Source organism: Melanostigma gelatinosum (assembly GCF_949748355.1).
Source record: "Melanostigma gelatinosum genome assembly, chromosome: 22".
Taxonomy (NCBI): domain Eukaryota; kingdom Metazoa; phylum Chordata; class Actinopteri; order Perciformes; family Zoarcidae; genus Melanostigma; species Melanostigma gelatinosum.
In genome coordinates, this window is record NC_136655.1 from 17580236 (window position 1) to 17602973 (window position 22738).

The 22738-nt window shown below is 44.2% G+C and overlaps 1 protein-coding gene across 1 annotated transcript; it reads left to right on the top strand.

Annotated features, from left to right (window-relative positions):
- Positions 1–1503: 1503 nt before the first annotated feature.
- lemd3 (LEM domain containing 3) lies at positions 1504–22349 on the top strand (the record flags this gene model as incomplete). Its single annotated transcript, XM_079294344.1, has 13 exons — positions 1504–2824; positions 6969–7006; positions 8169–8238; positions 9052–9125; positions 10414–10493; positions 10586–10731; positions 11646–11747; positions 12567–12669; positions 13037–13215; positions 14411–14492; positions 14569–14674; positions 14758–14836; positions 20197–22349. The coding sequence occupies 13 exons, from the start codon at positions 1504–1506 to the stop codon at positions 20361–20363; spliced, it is 2547 nt and encodes an 848-aa protein (XP_079150470.1). The 3' UTR covers positions 20364–22349.
- Between the last annotated feature and the right edge of the window lie 389 nt (positions 22350–22738).

The following is a 22738-nucleotide window of genomic DNA, read 5'->3' on the forward strand; positions in this document are numbered from 1 at the left end:
ACAAGTGAGAAATTATTAAACAATAGAGTTAGAGTTATTTAATTTGCACAATTCAAACAACTAAATTTAAAACAATCAAACATAACAGAAATACATGAATATCACAGTGCAGGAAGAGACAGAAAGCCAACTTGGCTTATTTGAAGCCTCCACCTATATAATATTACAATTTTACAAAATTACAAAGAAAAAATTAAATATGCATAAGACATTACATTACAACGAAACAAAGAAAAAAGAAAAAATAATGTAATTGTGTCGAGTGTGAGTGAGCGTGTGTGTGCATGTGTAATATAACAGCTAAAACAAGAAAGACATGAAAACTAATACATAAACAAATGTTACAAAACAGCAATCAGGTTTTCTTTTCGGCATCTTTTAAAACATTTTATAGAGGAACATGCTTTTGTTAGGTGGGAAAAGTTATTCCATAATTTGGTTCCCTGAATCTTACAGAAAATGTACCTCTGCTAGTCAGTGACTTAGGAGGATGAAGATGTGAAGATTGACGAGTTGAGTGAGAGTGAACCTGTGACGTGACTTTATAATAGGTCTTGAAATGATCAGGAATATTCCTTCACCTGAAAGTATCTTATAAATAAAAACATACATTTGAGAAATATTGATGTCATAAATAGTAAGAATCTGCAGTTTCTGAAATAGAGGAGCAGAAGAGAAGTGTGACTCTGATTGGGTTGCGATCCTAACACAACATTTCTGGAGGACCAACATGTTTTGCAGAGTAGTAGGAAAAGTACTATAAGTATAAGTAAGGTGCAGAAAACTCCTGAAGCGGACAACTGTAATTGCACAAGTATTACTAATATACTCAACAGACTCACTGTAATTTCCAAATACAATAATGAGCTTAATAGATGGAGAAACTCAGAAAGGTTGGACTTATGGACGTTCCCAATAAGGTAAGTAAGTAAACAGTCTGTTGTATTTAAGTTCTTGTTTTCAGAATATAAAATAATATCTCTGGTTTGTTTGGCTGGCAAAACAAATCCTTAAATTTCCCCCAGAACACTGTAGTATATGAATATTCATAAAGTAAATATTTGATTGTGTCTTCGTCATCTTTACGAAAATGACATTTGTTGGTGACATCTTCAAATCTCGAGATGTAAGACTTGGTGGGATCTATTGTTTTGTACAATTCTGTACAGTGCATTTCTCTTAATTTGCAGGAAATAACAGTTTGCATGAAATACGCGCTCAGTGTTTGGCGCTGAATCTAAGTTCCACACACATTTTCTATGTATTGTTCATCTACTGCAGAACCCTTTGCCCAGAGTCATTATCTATAGAGTCACACCAGGACTAACATGCTTTATGTGTACTGGGAAAGGTTGTATATCTGAGATAATCCCGTATGACCATTTAAGCAATACAATTTACAAACAGTTTGCTGTTGATTGTGAACGCAGCACAGTCGGTCTACTACCGCTTCACCCTAACGTCACTTCCGTTACACTACCATCTCCGAGAGTTTTGTCCAAGATGGCGTCAACGCAGTTAACGGATGAGGAGCTTTTCTCCGAATTAAAGCGATTTGGTTTCACTCCAGGCCCGGTTACCGAAAACACTCGCCCGGTATATTTGAAGAAATTGAAAAAGCTTCGTGAAGAGCAACAGCTGCGGGGCTCCAGGCCGAGTAAAACCCGGAGCAGCGGGGCCATCAAGAGCACCACTGGCGGAGGCAACACGGCGGGATCCAGGCCAGCCAGCCATGACGTCACGCACCTGAGCTCCAGCAGGAGACCGGGCAGGAAGTCCTCCGTCCTCGGCTTCAGCTCCGACGAATCTGACGCCGAAACTCCACTGAAAAGAAAAGGCCTCAATCATAGCAGTAAGGCAGACCGGAGCTCCGGTTTTCCACAGCAACCGAAGATAAGGCCCGTTACAACACCAAGAGTGGCTAGCAAGAGTCAGTATGGCGCTGCGAGTACGCTGAATTGCAACAATTCTTCCCCGGGTCCGGGCGGACAGAGGGGTGTCTCGTTGGGCTGGGGAGTTCGTGCCAGATCCAGCCCTGAGGTGGGAGGGAGGGATTACGACGAGTCGGGGGACGAGGACGACTATGAGGGGGAAACGGAGAAGAACTCTCGCTCTTTAAATGGCTGCGGGGCGTCTCATTTAAACACTAGCAAGCTAGCTGGGGATTACTCAGACTCGGACGAGGAGGAGGTTGTGGGCCTAAGTGTCGGAGACCAACAGCGGGATAGGTTGGAGCCTAGACGGAGGCACCCGAAAGCGGGGTTTCCTTCCCACGGAGTGGGCCGAGGGTCTCAGACGGGAGGGACAGCCAGACAAGTCAACCCGCCCGATAGTCTAAATATGGTGGGGAGCCGGAGGGAGGAGGGTGAGGAAGACGAGGTCAGGAGAACGGACTCGGACCCGTCCGGAGGCTTGCGCAGCCACAACATTCCCAGGAAATCCATCTACGTGTCCCTCGCCGAGAACCACGGAGGAGAGGCTGGCAAAAACAACCACGTCGACGGCGAGGACGGAGCCTCCAGAAGTGGCAGCACTAGTAGGTTCGCTATCGGGTTGAGACCGCGCTTCTCCAACTACAGCAGTCTGTCCCAGACCTACAGGAGCAACCACTCGTACAGCCAGGCGGTGCTGAAGCAGAAGCTGTCTGTCCCGGAGGATGAGCTGCTGCAGCAGTTTAAACGGGACGAGGTGGCCTGCTCTGGGAGCTTTAGTGCTCACTACCTGTCCATGTTCCTGCTCACGGCGGCCTGCCTCTTCTTTCTGCTGCTGGGACTCATGTACCTCAGGATGAGGGGCTCTGGGTCCTCGGAGGTGGATGGAGTCAGTAAGTCTCAGACAAACGTGCAATTTAAGCTTTTCCATTGTTTATCCCCCATATAACAAATTATGCCAACTGGGTTTCCAACAGTCTAAAGCAGGGGTGTCAAACTCATTTCCACTCTGGGCCACATCAGCATCACGGTCGCCCTCAAAGGGCCGGTTGTAACTGTAAGACTGTATAACTAACTTCTCCTAAAATATTGTTAAATAACTCTCTCTGCATTTGATTATTGTTTATTCAAGTGTACAAATATTGTACAAGCAGTTATATTCATGAAAAATGACATTTAAACACATTTCTGTTATTATAACAAATCATTTTAATTCAGGGTTAAGAAACCCACATTACTCTATCAAAGATCAAACTATTAAAGAAAATAACAAAGACAAATATCAAACACAAGTTCTGACATTAACTTTGTTCAAAGCTGTTTGTGTCACCTCTCTGCATCACTAATGTTCCTCCCTGTCGTCGTCCTGTGCATGCAGCTACATCCAAAAGCTGCTCACTGAGAGTCAGGTCTGATGAACATGGATAGATGATGTATCCGTGTTGTCTGTGCTTTCATCAACAGTTCATTAGAAACACAAGTACCTGCTCGTCTCTTAGCTAGCTGTGTTGTTAGATTGCTGCTAGTTCATGAACTCGGTCTGCGATGGTGTTTCTTCACAAACTGACATTTGTAAAAGTCTGTATCTGGTCGGAGCTCTGCTCACATACCTTTAGCATGCGCTGAACATTTTGACACCAAACACAGCTGTAGCTTGTGTAAATATATTCTGCTGTGATTGCAGTCTGCCTATTAATTCTCGGACAATTTGATGTTTTTCTTGGAGGCTAAATTTAGCTCCGTGTTTGGTGTCAAAATGCCGACGTGAATTGTATCCTTCATCACCGACACGCCTCATAACACAGAAGACAGACCCGTTGTTCTCCTTGAAGCACAAACATGTATTCTCTTTCCCATCTTTCATTACATTTTCTTCCCTTTGCATCAATTTTTCTCTTCGTGGACATTTTGTGATTATTTGTCGATCTTTTTCAATCGTTGGAAAACCGCTTTACGGGCTGTTGCCTCTCCTGTCCACCTGTTGTGATATCTGTGTCAGTACACAGACAACATGCTATGTCATCATTTCGACCATGGGGATACTTTTATTTTCAAGTCTAACTTTTAATTATTTAACAAAAAAAAATCTTTTTTATTAGACAGAGCGACAGAGCTGCTAGATCAGGGGTGTCAAACATACGGCCCGCGGGCCGGACCCGGCCCACCACGTCATTTTATGTGGCCCACGAATCCGCCAGCAAAAAAAAAATAATAATATTTTTTTTTTTTTTTTTTTTTACAAAAATTTAAAGTTAGATGTGAAAATAAAAATATCCCCATGGTCGAAATTATGAGATAGAAAGTCGAAGTGATGAGATGGCATGTTGTCTGTGTGCCGACATTAAAACTATCACAACAGGTGGACAGGAGATGCAACAGCCCATAAAGAGGATTTCCAACAAGTTTCTCAACATGCGTACTTCTCTGTACTGAAACGTCATCAGTCTCAGCCCAAGTACTGTTCCAATTCAAAGTTCACATCGAGCCAAGCACGGCCCTAATGCCCGGATGTGGCTCGCTCTGCCCATTTTACCCGGGATGCATCGGAGGTGACTTGTCTGTACTTGGGACAGCCAAATATCCCAGAATGCATTTTGCACCAGCAACAGGAAACAATGGCGGAGGAGAAATCACACAACTGGAAGTACGTGTTGTGGAAGTCACAGATATCCCGGGAAACTAAACTAACTATGTTAGGAGTACCGTAGTTACATTTACACCGTCTTACATTTACAACCGGCCCTTTGAGGGCGACCGTGATGCTGATGTGGCCCCAGAGTGAAAATGAGTTTGACACCCCTGTGCTAGATGAACACACCTGCTGTGGAGCCTCAACTACACCTTTTTCCTTTGTCAAGCTTAGTGAGATTCGCAACAATAATCTGATTTATTTCTGATAAATTCTAGAAGAAAATATCTGAGCAAAAAATCAAGACATATCAGGCCGTTATGGCTGGACGAAAATTTCAATATGATAATTTATTGTCTTTCAACGGAATCATATTGTGATGCTGTCATATACAGACATACCCTTTTTTGTAAAAACAGGCACATTGTAATCCAACCTTCTCAGGAAATCTGTATTGATGATAACTCTGCTTCTGGGAATACAGGAGGAGGTGTGTACAACAACTGATATTCATTTATTGGATTACTAGAAAACCTATGTATATGTGTGTATATATGTATGTGTGTGTATGTGTATGTGTGTGTGTGTGTGTGTGTGTGTGTGTGTGTGTATATACACACTATATCATTATCAAAATATAGACTGACCTATACTGTGAGAGAAGATTTTTGCCATATAGCCCAGCCCTACAGGCTAGTGGTGCTATCTAACCAACTCTATTCGAGGGACGCTGAGCACATGCCCACTGTACCCCATGGCTACAACCTCTTGTAACCAGTGTGACTATATCTTGTCAACTAACGCAAACCTGCAGCACAGATCAGTGTGCACAGTCCTGTTTTGAATCCATCCCTCATGCGGATGCGATTGCTGGATTTGCTTTGTAATGGACTGCTATCTGACAGTAACTTCATCCATCCGTCTTTAAAGCTGTAGCGCGTGACTGTTCCACATAAATGAAAGGCCGTTACATTCAATCCCTTGCCAAACCAGTTCAGACAATACTGATCAAGCCTACCAGGTAAAGCTCTCTGTATTTCTACGTACACCGAGCTGTGGTGTCTGGTGTTTGTGGTGACATTCCTGTGCTGAGAACACCAGAAGAACAGTCGTGCTGCCTATCCATGGTTACATGGTAGGTCAGTCTACCCAAATTACCAAATACCATGACATCAGATGCAGCTTGGAGGATTGCAGAAACTATAGCGTTTAAGAAAATGTCTGGATTCAAAAGAAACTCGGCGTTCAGAGGAAGGATTAGTCTCAAAAAGAAAGCAATCGGCAGCTAAAGATGGCCTCTGAGGGAGATGTGGCGAGCTCACCTACAGGCAAAAATCCTACGCCCGTCAACAGTGTTTGTATAGTTTAAATCAGATATTAAAAATACTATATTCAATTACTCCTAATGCCAAACAAAAGTTCTGCAGTCCATCTTTAAGAAAATGTTTGCACAGATCCCGGCCCCAAACACACACTAGACGGTGTTGTTTGTGATGTGTTTGTGATTTGGCAAAGGATTTTTCTCAGCAGTCTCCAGCCAGTGGCCCTTTGCTGGTCCAAACTTTCACCCATCCTCCACGATGCAGGGATGAGTACCAATGTCCAGACTTCCGGGTGCGTTCCCAGGAAGTCTGAGAGTGCCAAAGGCACACACCAGGGCTCTTGAATGCACTTTCTGCCTACTCCCAGAGAGTCTGGTGTAGGTATGCCAGACTTCGCTCAGAAGATTACCCATAAAGCAAACCCTTATCGACAATAAAAAACAAAGGAATAATAATGTCAATCAACCGTAATAATGCTCACATAATTCTAAATTAAAGTTAAGGTTAGAAAAGGATCTTTTATGATTCTGAATAGCGTCACAGATCCCAAAAGATGTGCCAGTGAAAGCAGGAAAGAACCCGTTTAGAAAATAAACATAATGGTTTAAACCAGGAACGCAGGTTTATACTTTTTATCAAATGTGTTTGAAATGGAAGGAAACGCATTTAACGTGTTTTCTAGATCTCAATGTGTACATTTCCTATTTGAATGTACGGTATAAACTGCGTGAAGATATCTTTACCCAGAGAAAAAGATCTACCTCCTTACTCCATACAGTATGTATGTATATACAATTCAGTGAAGAATGGATTTAGTGACTGTGGTTATGTCCAGTGTAGTGAGATGGCAGAGCTCCAAGTGCCCCGCTGGTGTGGGTGAGTCTCATGTACAGACTCTGACTCACCCGTTAAGTGATGTCTGAACTCCACTCACATTCCACAGTCTCCAAACGCAGCGTCTTGATGTAAAAGACGGAGTTTTCCCTCTCCTCATCCAGCTGGTGCCTCTTACATGTGTGGTGTGTTTCTAGTGAGCATGCTGCCGGTCTGTCTCCCTCAATGTGTCTCTCTCTCTCTCTGTTGCAGTAAAGAGCCACCCTTTTGGCAGCGACTTTGACTCTTACGTAAGTAGATATTTCCTGAACCCTTCTGTTAGTTCTTTGTACGGCAATGTTGTTTTGGTTCAATATGATGAGACTCACTAGGTTCATGTGTTCACTAATAGGTAGATAGGTCTAATTGGATCAGATCCACTTTGGGCCATCTATTAATACAAAATAAAGCGGATCAGAATCCATCCTTCCTTTGCTCGGCTGTGTTTTGTCCACCTCAGCCTCTTCAGTGCGTTATGTGGGTGGCTCTTGAGAAGGGATGGGTATCGTATTGCTTGTTGGTCAAATGTTGTGATGAACTCCTGGTGTGTAGCCACACTCTGGATCTTCTTCTTCTCTCTGCCATGATGTGTGTCTCCCGCTGTACTCAGCCCGAGTAAAGAGTCGGAGAGGAGGTTTGCAACGCTGATTTTTTTTTCCCATAGAGATCTCGCTCCCTAACTTCTAAAGCACAGATAGCAGAACCGGTAACTCCGGACCTCATAGATTCTCCGGGTATTTACTACCGTCTTATCGGTTCCCATTTAGAAGCGGGTATCTGGGGCATGCCTATTCAGCACTATATTGTCATTAGCGGTAGCAGAAGCTAATTTTTTCGCCACCATTGATCGCCACTTTCACCAGTTAAAGTGACAAACGTCACATCAGCTGTCACTAATTCATGTTCATTTTGGACTAACTTGATTATTGTCCTTGAACAAGTCTGCTGTCTGATTTAAATGCTCTCTGCAGCTGGAGTCTGTACTCAGCCAAAGACCATCTGTGATGGACGATCCAACCCGTAAAACCTGTCCAACCACGACTGGATGCTTCTGTAGTTCAACAAAGCCGATCAAGTCACATTATAATTTCATCTCATGAGTTCAGTGCCAGGGTCTTCAGTATTTGGATCAACTAGAGAAGGTGTGTCAAATTTAGTGTCACCCTTTTTGATACATACTTTATCTACATTTAAGTAAGCGCCTGTAGAGGGTAGAACTCTGTTCCTGCAGATACTCCATGTTAGTTGGGACTCGTATTTGGATCCGGGCCACTAGATTCTAATATTTTCCTTCCATTCCGGTTTTCAGTGTGAACCTTTTTTTTTTTTTTGCCATCCGAAAGCTCTACAGATGAACTAAATAGCAGCAGTTCTGTTTGTAGTGTGTGTCCACTGAGTGTTCATTGTCTGCAGGACAAGGCGACGAAGGACCTGATCCTAAAGCTGCTGCTCAATCTGCATGACCACCTGGCCAACGTCGCAGGTAGCTATGAACTCTCTGCACTACGCTCTGCGACTGACTGACTGACCGTAGAGCAGTGTGACGGAACAAGACGTTATTATCAGGGCCATGGAGCGTCAGTGTCTGAGTGATTTCTGGCCATTCCAAAGACGAGGATTGTAACCAATTAAATCTAGAGATACAATGACTGTGTCCGCCCACTTACTGTCAGAAAGAGAGTACTGGTGAGCGAGCAGGTGAAAGCAGTGAGCAGAAGAGCAGTGATGGCAGTCGAGCACTAGGAGACGCCGCGCGCTCACAGCATGCTTTTCTCCTCACAGGTTGGGTGACCAGAGATATTCTGTGCGGAGTGAATTAAGAGCGCTCGACAAAGTAATATAAGTGCGCGGCTTCTTGATTTGCACACGTCTGACTTCTACACATGTGCAGGATCTCATTTGTGATCTCATTGATTTTCCTTCATACTTCCAGACCGCACGTTGCCAGACATCGACATTAAAAGACACATTTTCACTTTCTACACTACAGATTAAGGAAAGATGATAGATTGTGAAATGGGAAAGAGAGGTCCTCAGTAAGACAGAGCCGTTGGGAGCAGCTTTTAATGCTGTAATGGAAGAATAATTGGGCAATTGACTGATCCCCAAGAGATGATATCTTAATGAATTCTTAATCCAGAGGACTTTATTCAAATCACATCGTGTTGAAATGATCCATGACAGTGTATTTAAAGTCTGCTGTGATGTAACGTGTAGGTCATACCGGCCAGTGAGCAGGAGTACTAATCGGACTGTGAAGACGTATCGTGTTGATGGCTTGATGTTGTGATTACAGGCCAGCATGACTGTGGAGACCAGCAGCATCCCAACAGGAGTCTGTCCATGAAAGAGGCCTCTGCGTATCTGCTGGTACGTCCACACATTAACCCTGAGACGGCTTCTGATGTGTACAGTAGTGAGGCTGATGAGCAGTTCTAATGATGTATTATAAGCTGCTTTGAACTAGTGTTAGGGAGTTAAACAGCTCATAACTCCATCTCTAATATCTATCTTATCTTGCTGTGAAAACATCTCTTTCAAACGACTATGTGCAGTTTATCACCAAAAACTTCATTTTACAAGATTACAGTTGAACACATGATAAAGTTATGATTTAGCTTCTCCCAATACTATTATTACTCAGTTTGCACATGTGCCGTAGCTATCAGGCAGGATGTAGCAGTGTGTTCAGGGCTGCTCTGGCAGACGGAACACACCTGCCACCAACGTGTGCTCTTCTCTGTTTTACCATCCTGTGTCTGCGACTACGCCGCGGTGTTAGTGTGAGGCGTGGGTCCATGTGCTGATGCTGCCAGATGTCATGCCCTCCTGCGTTTACATACAACGATGAAGCAAACTTCTCACTTTCCTCCCAGGAATGAAAGGAACCACTGTGTCGTTGCCAGTTTGTTTTCTTTCTCTTTATAAGTGTTAGGCAAGTCAACCAAGTCGAGGCAAACCGTTACGCAACAGACAAAAATACAGATTACGTCATAGACGAAGAAAGAGATGATTTAGAGATGCTCCATGCTCGTGGCCTATTCCGTTTTTCAGATATCTGATCTGCCAAGTCCCATTTCTTTCTTTTTAAGAACTATAAATGACAGCGTACATAAACATTTTATAACCTTTTTTTCATGGGAAATTCTAATGAAATGATATGTTTATGATAAAACACTGTGGCCATGACCTGACTGTGCGAGCGACTGAACCCGATCCGTGCTGCTGTCTGCGTGCTACGTTCCCTCATCGTGTTCGTAAACTTGACCAGCAAAATAAATCCGGTGTATGACCCGGATCAGCCGGTCGACGGTCATTGCCAATCAGCTGACGTTTGGCCCTGTTGATAGGCGCATCTCTAAAAGAACTGCATTTTTAAAATAACTTGTTTAAGCAGGAACGTTATCAACTGGAGTGGATGTGACCGCATCTAACGTCTGTCTAGAACCTATCGGCACCAGTTTGCCTCTGCTTATGGTCTGGAGCAGCAGTCACCACATGTACGATGGAGCAAACTGGAGTCAGTGAAAGCAGAGCTCAAGATAAAACCCGTAGTATGGAGCGTTACTGAACAGCAGTATTGATAAAGCAGGAGTGGGATCTCTGGGAAGCTGATTGGTACTGTACCTCTCATCAGTACCATGTGTCTTTTGTTCAGACTCAGAATCCGGAGTTTCAAGACTTCATTGAAACTGCTCTGGAGTGGATCATCCGGACGGGCCAGGATGTTGGGATCAGGTAACACAGGATATACATATTCATGCTGATGACAAGCCTTGCATATGACCGCCTTACTCACTCTCTGTGTGTGTGTTTTTGTGCGTGTGCAGGCTGACTGGGCAGTTAGCCGACGATCCGCTGACCGATGTGTCCGAGATCTTTCGTCTGGAGTCCACGCATCCCAAGATGCCCTTCACGTGCCGCTTCCGCCGAGCCTTCCTCACCGTCATCAGCAGAGTCTTCCTCATTGCAGTCGGTAAGAAACGCCACACCACACAAACAGCAGGCCTAAAGCAAGAGAAGTGTTAGATCTCTGCTAATTAGTGTGTTCCCAAAGTAAAGTGACCCTTGACAGAGCTACGTTCTCATGGAGCCCACACTGTCACTAACTGCACTCCCACAATAGATATTTTTTAATTCTTGGAAAACCGATAAAAGAGATTTCAGAGAGAAGCAGACACACAAGGGTCTACAGTATGAGTTTAAATGATCTATCAGGATGAAAACAGGTTAACGAGCTGAAGCTACTGATCACAGTGTGAAAGTGAACCACCCCATCAATAAAGGAACAGCAATGTTCCTGTGTAGCCGGGTCAGTCTTTGTTCACTGCTACAGTCATTCAAAAGCAAAAGCAGCATGTATAGAGTTTCGGTATACCGTCAGCAGCTAGCTTAGCATAGCCTGTGGGACAAAGGGTGAAGTGATTCGTGCACCATTTCAACACAGAGTTGTTGTTCACAATGTAGCACTATCAGGGGTTGGAGACTAGATCACATATTTCTACTGAAGATGGGCCGATAGCGGTCGGCAGTAAAACTTTATTTCACACTTTGAGGGGTAAACCGTTCACATCCATCCGTCCATAACAGCACTTTGAGTCACAAAAGCCACACATTTTGAAATCCTACAGATGTCTGTGTTTTAAGGAAAAATATGCATGTGTTTATGCAGTGTGCTTGATATATAAATAAACAGTGGTGATTAAGGGACTTGCTTAAGATAAGCTTCCTCGTGTGCCTTTCACACATCGACACCACTACACTCTGAAACCCATTGTTGTCCAAAGGCCCGTTAGAATCCAGTAGAAGCATTTGTGATCCCTATTGTTTGGTGGTAGTCCTCAGTATGTGTGTGTGTGTGTGTGTGTGTGTGTGTGTGTCTGTGTGCAGTGGCGGGCTGTGTGTGGAGCGTGGTCTGCTATGCCAAGTATCGCTGGAGGAGAGAGGAAGAGGAGACCAGGCAGATGTACGACATGGTGGAGAGGATCATCGGTAAGGAACGACTGCAGCAAGAGAATGTGTTTACTCCCACACTCAGAGATTAAGAAATAGCAATTGCTTCAGTAGAACCAAGATGGTCCCAAACATGTTTCATCATAACGACTGGAGGCAGTGGAGAACTGGGGAAGCTGTTTGCTTTGAAAACAAGCGGACCCTCTTTACCATAGACCCATTGTTCTCTTTTTCAGGTGGGGCAGGGGGTCTTTAGCGGGGGGTAGCAAGTCAGCCGTATATGCCACCTAGCAGTGGTATACATCATCTGAAAGTTGGGAACCTGGAGGTGAATTTGAGATGCTGATCAGCACTGTGGGTCAATGTATCTAGTCATTAATCTGTAGTAATCAATGTGTTCCCTATTTAAATGTTGAAAGGGCTCAGAACATTATGGTGGCTGTATATGAGGCCATTCGCATGCTCACTTATGTCTCAAGCAATTTTGGTTGAGACTATTTGATGCTTTATTGACCACTTGAGATTTCGATAGAAATGCCAAGACGACACCAAGACCTTTAGGAACACTGTAGATGCGTCTCGTCCATGAAGGCCGCGGGCCTCTAGTTTGTCCAGTTTATCCCTCCCAGAAAGCCGAACTGCGGAACGTTACTCGGCCTCCTCTCAGACATGACATGGTTGGTACCAATAGATTACTCTGGTCTCCTAGTTTCATGATCCCTTCACTCAAGCTCTTAAACTGATCCTGCTCTCCTGGAGCAGAAGGTGTTAATAAAGAAGTACTCGCACAGAGAGACTTGCCGGTTTGTGTCTGTATTTTATATGTTTCAATCATTTCCTCCCAACGCTGTTGTTCAGATGTGTTGAGGAGCCACAGTGAGGCCTGCCAGGAGAACCTGGACCTGCAACCCTACCTGCCCATCCCCCATGTCAGAGACTCTCTGGTTCAGCCTCAGGACCGGTCAGTAGCAACACTGCCACAGCTTGATCTTTGGTATCTGATTCCAGATAGTAACTTGCATCGTGGAAGAAAAAGGTATATCAGGGCCTGACATGAAAACCTGCCAAACGGGAAATGACAAAGACACAATTGTGGTAAAATGATAATAACTTTTGAGCTTTTTACCAATCGTACATGTCCTGTCATGTTTGGTACGTGGTTCACTAAACCAGTTTCCTGATTTATCAAACTAATGACATGTAGAATTGTGCTGCCCATTCTACCAGACGCTACGCTGTGACTGCACGTGATCTGTGTCTGGTTGATGTTGAAAGACGGCAGCTTTGGATCTGCCAGGTGAGGAAGATGTGTTTGTAATCCTTTACAGGAAGAAGATGAAGAAGGTTTGGGAGCGGGCCGCGAGATTCCTCTCAGCCAACGAGTCCAGGATCAGAAAAGAGACTCAGAGGATTGGTGGAGGGGACTTCCTGGTGTGGAGGTGGATCCAGCCTTCGCTCAGTTGTGACAAGACCTCCTTGATGCCCTCCAAAGTGTGGCAGGGAAAAGGTAACGCACACTTCTGCTGGGACCAGAGACCATTTCAAACTGTAGCCATGTGTGTTTCTCAAAGTCAAGGATGCGACCTCGATAAGACTGGTCCTGCGGGGGCATCCGAGCAGCACACAATGGAACGCTTTAGTGAGTGTGCCGGTGTGTGCAAGAAATACATGGTTTAATGTGAATACAAATAATGTTCAACTTAATTTAGAATAATTCAGCACATTACATTTTCTAGTAGCAATATTGAAAACAATATGCGCAGATTCAAAACATGTAGGCCTTTTTGAAAAGGGGGGGGGGGGGGGGGGGCAGTTGTCTGTGAATAAATGCTACTCCACAAGACCGGAGCCAAGTTCCTGTCTATCTATGCCACCTGCTGACTAAAGTCTTTAAGGTGGACCAGCTGTTGTCATTTAAAGTTCCAGTGAGGAACTTCTAACTGGCAATGAAACCGTCTCCATGTAGTCCTGATCCTCTATCAGACCTCTATCTGTAAAGAGACCATCAGAGAGAAGATGCTCTATTTCTATAAAGTTCTTCTTAATGCTAGTCATCGGAGCCACCGGGCCGGATTCTGATGAAACCAGATGAAATCCTGCAGGTTCACCAGAAACTCCTTCAGCTCAGACTCCAGCAGGGCCTCCAGCAGAGACCGGTCCACCAGGGACAGACCAGGTTCAGGCTTTGCTGCCAACTTTGACCTGCAGTCTGAAGTTCCGACTGGAGGAGGAGAGCTCATTGCTATGCAGCAGCATCTCCTCCTCGTCCAGGAGCAGAGCTCTCTGGGAGCCAACGCCGACACCACGCTGCTGGAGACCCAGTACCTATTGCTGGACCCGCTGGAGTGAAGGGAAGCATGGGAGAACCAGGACTAGGACTGAGAGGGGCAGACTGTCTGAAGTTTTCTGAAGGGACTCTGGTGCTCAGAAACACTACTGCCTTTGTCCACAGGGGGTGCTAAAATCACCACACAATGAAAGACAAGCCTCTGAGTTTTGCTTTTTTTGTAATGTTTAATATTTCCTTGAACTGTTAAACTGAGAGCAATAATGGGTCAAAGTTGTTGTTGTTGGTTAACGGTTAACACTCTCTCTGAGTCCCTCTGACCTGCCTGTGAACGCGTGTTCACTGGTCCTGATGAACCAGCTGTGTGGTCTGACGTGATCAGCAGCTTGCTGAGGTTTCTGTCTCTCCTCCTCAGCCTTCCCTCTGGACCGGAGGAACTCGCCTCCTAACAGCCTGACTCCATGTCTGAAGATCAGAAACATGTTCGACCCAGTCATGTGAGTATTGTTGGATGCGCTGTCAGGTGCTGCTGACTTTCCGCATCATAACCTCCTTTTGAATTTGTGTGGTTAGGGAGGTCGGGGAGAACTGGGACCTGGCCATCCACGAGGCCATCCTGGAGAAGTGCAATGACAACGACGGCATTGTCCACATCGCGGTGGACAAAAACTCACGAGAGGTACGCCCCGTCTTGTGAGTGATGTCACAACTGCGCGCTGTCGGCCGCGGTGATGTCACGCTGTGCTTGTGCTCTCTCCACAGGGTTGTGTCTACGTCAAGTGTCTCTCTGCAGAACACTCAGGGAGAGCCTTCAAGGCCCTTCACGGCTCCTGGTTTGATGGTAAGTCACGCTTTTAATAACATGTAGAACACACAGTGTTGATGAAGGTGAGTCCAAATAATTCATCCATGGGTTCTGAAGAATGCCCAGTTACAAATCATTGAAGAGCAGTCCATACCACGAGACAGTTTAACAACTCAAACTGCCTGTTTCCGCTCTGAATTTGAAATATAAAACAAGTATATTGTCTGTTTTTATTTCAGGCATAAATTGATTCATTGGTTACATTGTTTGTCAGGAGCTGTCTACCGCACTTTCCGGACTATAGAGCGCATCTGTACATAGGCCGCGCCTGCTCATTTCTAAAAGAAAAAATAACCTGCACACAGACAAGCCGCACTGGTCTATAAGCCGCAGGTGTCCCCGTTGAACGGCAATATGCTTTTAACAGTACTAAAGTTGTCTTCGTCTCTGAACATCATAACATGTCCGACTCGCTAGCTTCTACGCTAATTTTAACATTACCGCCAATGGGGAAATGCTAACCGCGATTAGCATTAGCGACTATAATATATCTTCTTAGATCTTTTCATGCTTCATACAGACATACTTACAGACTAAGGTCTCTCAAGGCTACCAAACGGAAGAAGTAAAACGAAGCAGCGTGTCTTCTCATTAGAATCTAAAAGCAACAAGGCAATAACTGTTGTTGCTTGTAACTCGTAGCTCTGAATAGCATTTACGTCTAACTGGCTTGGCCGCTTAATAGGGCTGATGACGCCGCTGGTCACGGTGCTCGCTAATCGCTCCAATAACAGCTGATTCCTCCGCAGACTTTTACAGTACAGTAAAAGTCTGCATTTCTGTGGAGGAATCGGCTGTTATTGGAGCGATTAGCGGGCGCCGTGACCAGCGGCGTCAGTTGCTGCTAGCACAACAGCTGCTAGCTGTTGTGCTAGCAGCAACACTTGAAATTAGTTATCCAGGTCGCCCTGCCTGTTTGTTTTTTTCCGGGTACGGGTCACGTGATAGTGAGTGTGACGAACCAGGGACGGAGACGTCATGGCTGGTAATGACCAATCCAGTAGCGAGCACGGGTGTGGGCTCATGTTTTCTAACACACATCCGTATCCAAATTTGGCAGCGCAAAGCTAGTTAGCCTATGAAAATCCATCCATTAGCCGCATCGCTGTAAAAGCCACAGTCTCAAAGCGTGTGAAAAAAGTAGCGGCTTATATGCCGCAGTTTACGGTATATATGTCTGTAGTCACACGACAGCCCTCGTCACATGCCGATACGGGAGCCGCCATGAAATGCAACCTAAGCCGCAACGAATCTAAAAACAGTGTTTCTCTACGTTATCATTAGTTAAAATCATTGAAAGTGACAAACATTTTAATTTAAAATATACATTTTGATGGCTTGTTCATAATCTGGATGTTGATTTTGATGTTAACAATGCAGCTTAATTAAATTCAAAGATTCTTTCCGTAGCATTCAGTAAAAACCCAGCTTCAGCATAGCTCCTGATGGAGCGTCTTAGAGCTGGACACTCGTCGTGGGGAGAGGTGCAGCATGTTGAGCTGCAGAGGTCTCATTGCAGCCTTGTTACCCATAACGGAGGAAGAGGAGTAAATAAGATGATTTGAACAGTAGCAGCATTCTCATAGTTCACAGAACGTTGTCATCAGCTCACTCACTGTGAATGCAAATGGCGTGTGTGTTTATGCTGTCAGAGTTTTAATAAGAACTGTTTGTTCCACAAAGCGTCACTTTCATGGCCATTCATTGTAGCGATGGGGAGCAGGCTATTGTTCCGTCAGCCCTCATCCCGACATCACTGGTTCATAGAAACAGGGATGACGGAGAACGCTGATGTTGTTCATGCAAAAAGTGACAATAATGAAGACAAACTCTAACCCCTCTTCTCTCTACAGTTGCTCACAGCTGACCCATCAGTACCATTGTTATTACCGTACTTTTCGGACTATAAGCCGCTACTTTTTACCCCACGCTTTGAGGCGTCGGCTTATAGTCCGGTGCGCTTTATATACCGATTTTTCGTAGCTTTTCTCCGCCACAACAACCGCAACTTCCGGTTCCGGTCTAACACAACATTTACTAGCTCCCGACACAGAACAGTTGCTACCAGCAACCCCTCTGCTACCAGCTGTTACTGACAGGGTCGCTACAATATGGATGAAGTACCTTTGACCTACCTCTCACTAGGACTGTTAACAAAAAAGGTTGAACGGCAAGATGCTTTTAACAGTACATGTCCGACTCGCTAGCTTCTAAGCTAATTTTAACATTACGGCCAATGGGGAAATGCTAACCGCGATTAGCATTAGCGAATATATAATATATCTTTGTACATCTTTTCATGCAGGCATACTTGCATTACAGACTAAGGTCTCTCACGGCTACCAAACGAAAAGCAATGAGGCAATAACTGTTGTTGCTCATAGCTCTGAATAGCTGTTGTGCTAGCAGCAACTGGCCAAGCCAGTTAGCCGTAAATGCTATTCAGAGCTATGAGCAGAGAAGATCAGCTTTTTCTCAAGTCTGCCAGTGGATCCTAACAGCCCGGAACAGTGTGAAAGAATCCACCTTCACCAATGAGTTCTGAAAGGCTGGGATACTATGAGATTAAGGGGACAGCGCAATGAGGAGGACAACACAAGCTCAAGGGCGGATTTGCCCCGGTTCATGATGTAGTGTGTTCAAGGACCCAAATGCAGACTCGTTTTTTCCAGTTTTTATTTTTTCCAGTTTTTTTTCCCCAGTTCTACAAAACTTGTTCTACAAAACTTGTTCAAGAGTTTTTTTGTGTGCGTGTTTTTGAGTGAGAGAAATAAATGTTTTGTAGAACAAGTTTTGTAGAACTGTAAAAAAAAATAAAAAAAATAAAAAACAAAAAAAACGAGAAAAGCTGATCTTCTCTGCTCGTAGCTCTGAATAGCATTTACGGCTAACTGGCTAACTTGCTGCTAGCACAACAGCTATTCAGAGCTATGAGCAACAACAGTTATTGCCTCATTGCTTTTCGTTTGGTAGCCGTGAGCAGTGGTGTACAGTAACGAAGTAGAAATACTTCGTTACTGTACTTAAGTAGTTTTTTTGGGTATCTGTACTTTACTTTACTACTTATATTTCTGTTGACTTTTACTTTTACTTCACTACATTTTGCAAAGAAAACTGATACTTTTACTCCGATAAATTTCCCCTGAAACCTTCGTTACTCGCTACAAAATCAAATCTATCTTCAGAAAAAAATAAATCACGAGAGCAGCGTCGGGGACTGTGGTGGAACACAGACTGCAAGCAAGCAGGTTTGGTGAATCAGTGGTCCTAGCAGCAAGTTAAATCATTGGTTAATCACGTTAATGCACAATTGCAAACAAGTGCTCTCAAAGCCGCGGTGTTTTGTTTCCCTGAGGAAGGAGTGAGCTGAGGAAGTGTTGACAGTTGTGCAGCACTAGTTGGCTAACGTTAGCTATAGCTAACCACCACACCATAGGATTGACGGGAGCCGAGAGAGCGCAGCGTTAGCATTAGTGTTAGCATTAGCGTTAGCATTAGGGAAATCCTTCGCAGCTGTGTGCAAGCTGTGTGTGACGCTGAACACACCTCTACCTGCCTCAGCGGCCTGTGAAAGACTATTTAGCATCGCAGGACTAGTCTTCAGCCCAAGAAGAGCGAGACTGAATTCTCACAATTTTGAAAACCAACTTCTTTTGAAGATGAACAGGACATGTTTCAGTTTCAAGTAATGACTGTGTTGCTGCTTTAGTATTGATCATGTTTTGATATTTGAGTCATGTTGTGGATGATCAGATGGAGTTATGATGGTAGCAGTCACCCAATTGCAGATTCAGCTTGAGCAAAACCTTTGTCTGTTGTGTTCAAATCAGGCCCACAGGAGTTTACAAGGCAGGTGTCCTTTCTCTAAACACTGACCTGATGCATCAAGTGGATATTTTTTGCTGAACATAATATTATGCATTGGCCCTCTACATCCTCTAGTCTAATGAGCATACTTATAAACGCACTGTTACAACTCCTTAATAGTGTCAGATTGCTTTTCGGAGAATTATGATGATAAGTTCATAGTAGATGCAAAAGTATACTTATGTACAATATATTGTGTTGAACATTGTTGCTCCTGGATGGATCACAGCAACCCAATTATGTTCAACACAGCTCCATGTCCTTGGTCATGGTGCCACAGCACTTAAAAGAATAAACTTCATCATTCTCATAATTCTGACCCTTTGCTTTTTTATTACCAGCATTTACTTGTACTTTTACTTTCAATGAACAGGTTATGATGTTCATTTAATGTTCAGGTTGTGATGTACATTTAATATCAGAAAATTACTTTTGATATTTAAGTACTTTTGTACTTAAGTACAATAAATATCAGATACTTTAAGACTTTTACTCAAGTAGTATTCTAATAGGTGACTTTTTACTTTTACTGGAGTAGTTTTCCAGTAAGGTATCTTTACTTTTACTCAAGTATAGCTTTTGAGTACTTTATACACCACTGGCCGTGAGAGACCTTAGTCTGTAATGCAAGTATGTCTGCATGAAAAGATGTACAAAGATATATTATATATCCGCTAATGCTAATCGTGGTTAGCATTTCCCCATTGGCCGTAATGTTAAAATTAGCTTAGAAGCTAGCGACATGTTATGATGTTCATAGAAGACAACTTTAGTACTGTTGAAAGCATCTTGCTGTTCAACGGGGACACCTGCGGCTTATAGACCAGTGCGGCTTATCTATGTACACCTTCTTTTTTTCTTTTAAAAATCAGCTGGTGCAGCCTATATACCGGTGCACTCTATAGCCTGGAAAGTACGGTAATAGTATGTTCTGTCTGTCTGGCCTTGGTTGGATGTTGTAATGCTGTGAATGCAGCAGGGCACTGTGTTAACAGTGTTACAGTTAATGCTATTTGGAGGAAAATACGTTTCACAAATTCTCCAGACACAAGCCAAGTTCCCGTGTTTTTTTGTTTCGACCCAATTTCGACAACTTCGGCCCAGGCTTACTTAAGGTGGACCGACCTTTTTAAGGTGGACCAGCTATTGTCTAGAAGTCAAACTGGAGTCTCTGGATCGCATTATCCACTTCTCACCAGTAGCAATACAGCCACACCCGCACAGCTCCTCGTGTTAGTTTCAGATATGAATTGAGTCTGAGCTCCTGCTGACACAACACAAAGCATCTTCTCACTATTGTTCAGAGCAGAACCGAGAGGATGGTCGTTTCCATCCGTCAGCAGATAGCAGCACTGGTGTGTGGGATGTGGACATGTTGGAATGAGTGTTCCTGTCAGCGTAAAGCTGTGTATTAGCTCTGTGTATTGAAGAGCACTGCAGTGACGGGCTGCTGCTTCTGGTCTTGACAGGTAAGCTGGTGACCGTGAAGTATCTGCGTCTGGACCGGTACCACCAGCGCTTCCCGCAGGCCCAGGGCTGCAGCACGCCCCTGAAGGCCTCCATCCCCCCGGGCACCACGAACACTACGGCCCGCCCGCAGCACCGCGGCTCGGCCAACTCTTCGGGCTTCTCGTGAGGCGGGCCTCAGCTTTTGGATTTGTCCTCTGTGCCCTCCCAGCATGACAGCACCAGTCTGCTGCTGCTCCTTCACTGCTTCACAACGGGAAGACTTCAGTCTGTGTCTCGGGAGAGAGCGCTTCTTTTCTCTTTGTTTTCTTTTGTTGTTGTTTTTTTCCAACACAGGACTGCGAGAAAAGCTGTTGAGCTGCGCGGTGTTTGTTTCAATAATCTTTGTCTTAAAATGTCCTGGTTTTAAACAAGGAAGCAAAAGTTCTTGTGGGATATTTAAGCCTCGACCCCCCCCCCCCCCCCCCCCCCCCCTCTTCCACAGTGTGTCACCGTGACGGAGCTCCTTTGGGCGCCGCGTGGAAACGGCTGCATGTCTCCATACGACACAGCGTGGGTGTTGATGTACTCCATTATTATTATTTAGTCAAGAGAGGCTGGCGTGATTGGGCTTGTAGAGGGTGGGCTGTAAATACATGTTAGTGGTGGCACAAGCTTTATTACATCGTCCGTATTAAAAGCAGAACCATAAGCTCTCGTTTTTCCCTTTGTTCTTGCTGCTCAGTTACCAGGCAGCACGTGTGCATCCAGAGAACAGTGGACTGAGCCTCTGTGACCGGCGTGTTCTCCATGTATCTCATGCACAGCCTTTTCTGTCCCCTTTTGATTTTTCGAATCCAGCGGCACTCCCAGACTCTCTTCTGAGCAATATACCAGAATCAGGGAGCGTACCAGCCACCTGAAGCGTTCTCCAGTTATAATCCAATGTACTCCCCAAGTTATTATTATTTATGTTTATTATTTACTTCCCTCAGTCAGGTCATTTTCTTTGTCGGCGTGTCCCCTCGTTGTATTTCTAACCCTGTTCTGGTAGAAATGCTGTGTATTTAGCAGACCAGAGGAGGACACACACTTCAGGGTGTTTCATGTCCAGTTTACAAGCTGAGGGAACCTCACGGGGTCACTACTGCTCTCTGATCACACGACGCACTCTTTTATTGCCATAAGGAGTTCTGTGAGGATGCTGACAGTTTGAAATACTCGATCCCTGTAAGGAGACTGGACTGAATTTAGGGCTTCTGATTGCTCGTATGTTTTTTTACAGCGCCTGTGGATTAAAGAAACGCTAACAATCCAGGCGTTGGGCAGACGTGATCACATTTTTTTAATGGGGTGAATTGAAAGTTGGATTCAGTATTTGCAGTGTGTGAAATTTTACAAGTGATGCACATTTTAAAATGTTCTAAACCTGCTGCAACAGTTTGCAGTAAGCAACCCAACTGTGCCTTAAATGTGTGCTTTGTTAAAGACTGCACCGCGTCACTGGAGAATGTGCTGGATTTAAGAGAGGGTCAAAGGGCGAGTGAGGCCTCCATAGTGGAGTCGAATAGAGTTTGACATCTTCAGGTTTGGTATTTTTTAGCAGTTTCCTTTGATATTAAACCAAAAGCTTTTCTCTATTTATTATTATTATTCTTTTTTTAAATCCGCTGTGGTGATGCACCATTTTAATGTCACTAGACCTGTTAAATATGTGTCATAACTTTCTTTCTTTCAAGGATCGACCTTGCATCCGCTTCCAAACAATTGTCAGGATGTGTACGATACAAAATAAAGTGAACACTTTGCGAAATAAGCCAGTTTATTTTTGTACGCCTCGGGCAGAGCGGTGAGCGTCTCAGCCACGCCGACTGTAACGAGCCCAGTGGGGTTACTGGTTCCATGTGATGGCACTTCTCCAGCCCTGTGCGTCACCTTTAAATGCATCCTTTCCCCTCTGATGTATGTGACTGTAAACACTGTACATTGATATAACTGTAATATGTACTATTATATGCAGCTTTATTTCCCCTGCATTGTATGTTTGGAGCTACCAGTATCCCTAACCTGCTAGCCAGAGGGGGAGGTGTACAATACGACATTTCAGAAGATACAGACGTTTTAATGTAATTTGTCAATTGTACAAACAGCTCAAATTAAAGGTTTATTAGGAGTTTTTAAATTGTGCTGTTGTGTATGGCTGCCCGTTTCTTTCAGGACAAGTTAAAACATGTTTACGTTTCATTATCATGTGGAAGTCCAGTTCTACCAATGTGATGAGTCATTCCAGCTGTCTGGAAATAATTCCCTATTTAAAGATACGAACTCGTCCTCTGATAAGTCTGTTTGGGGAAGTTTCTAATTTACTAAGTTTATCAATGGTTTGCAAGATAGTTTTATTTTATTTTTTAAATCCCTTTTTCACAAATGGCCTAACATAAGTAGTTGTGTCATGCGCACATGAAACCTTTTAGAAACGACCTGTTTTTAGCTTCTATTCATATATGTCGAGGCTGCTTTCGGTTTTAATTGAAATGTGTTTATTTCGTATACAATGTATAAGTC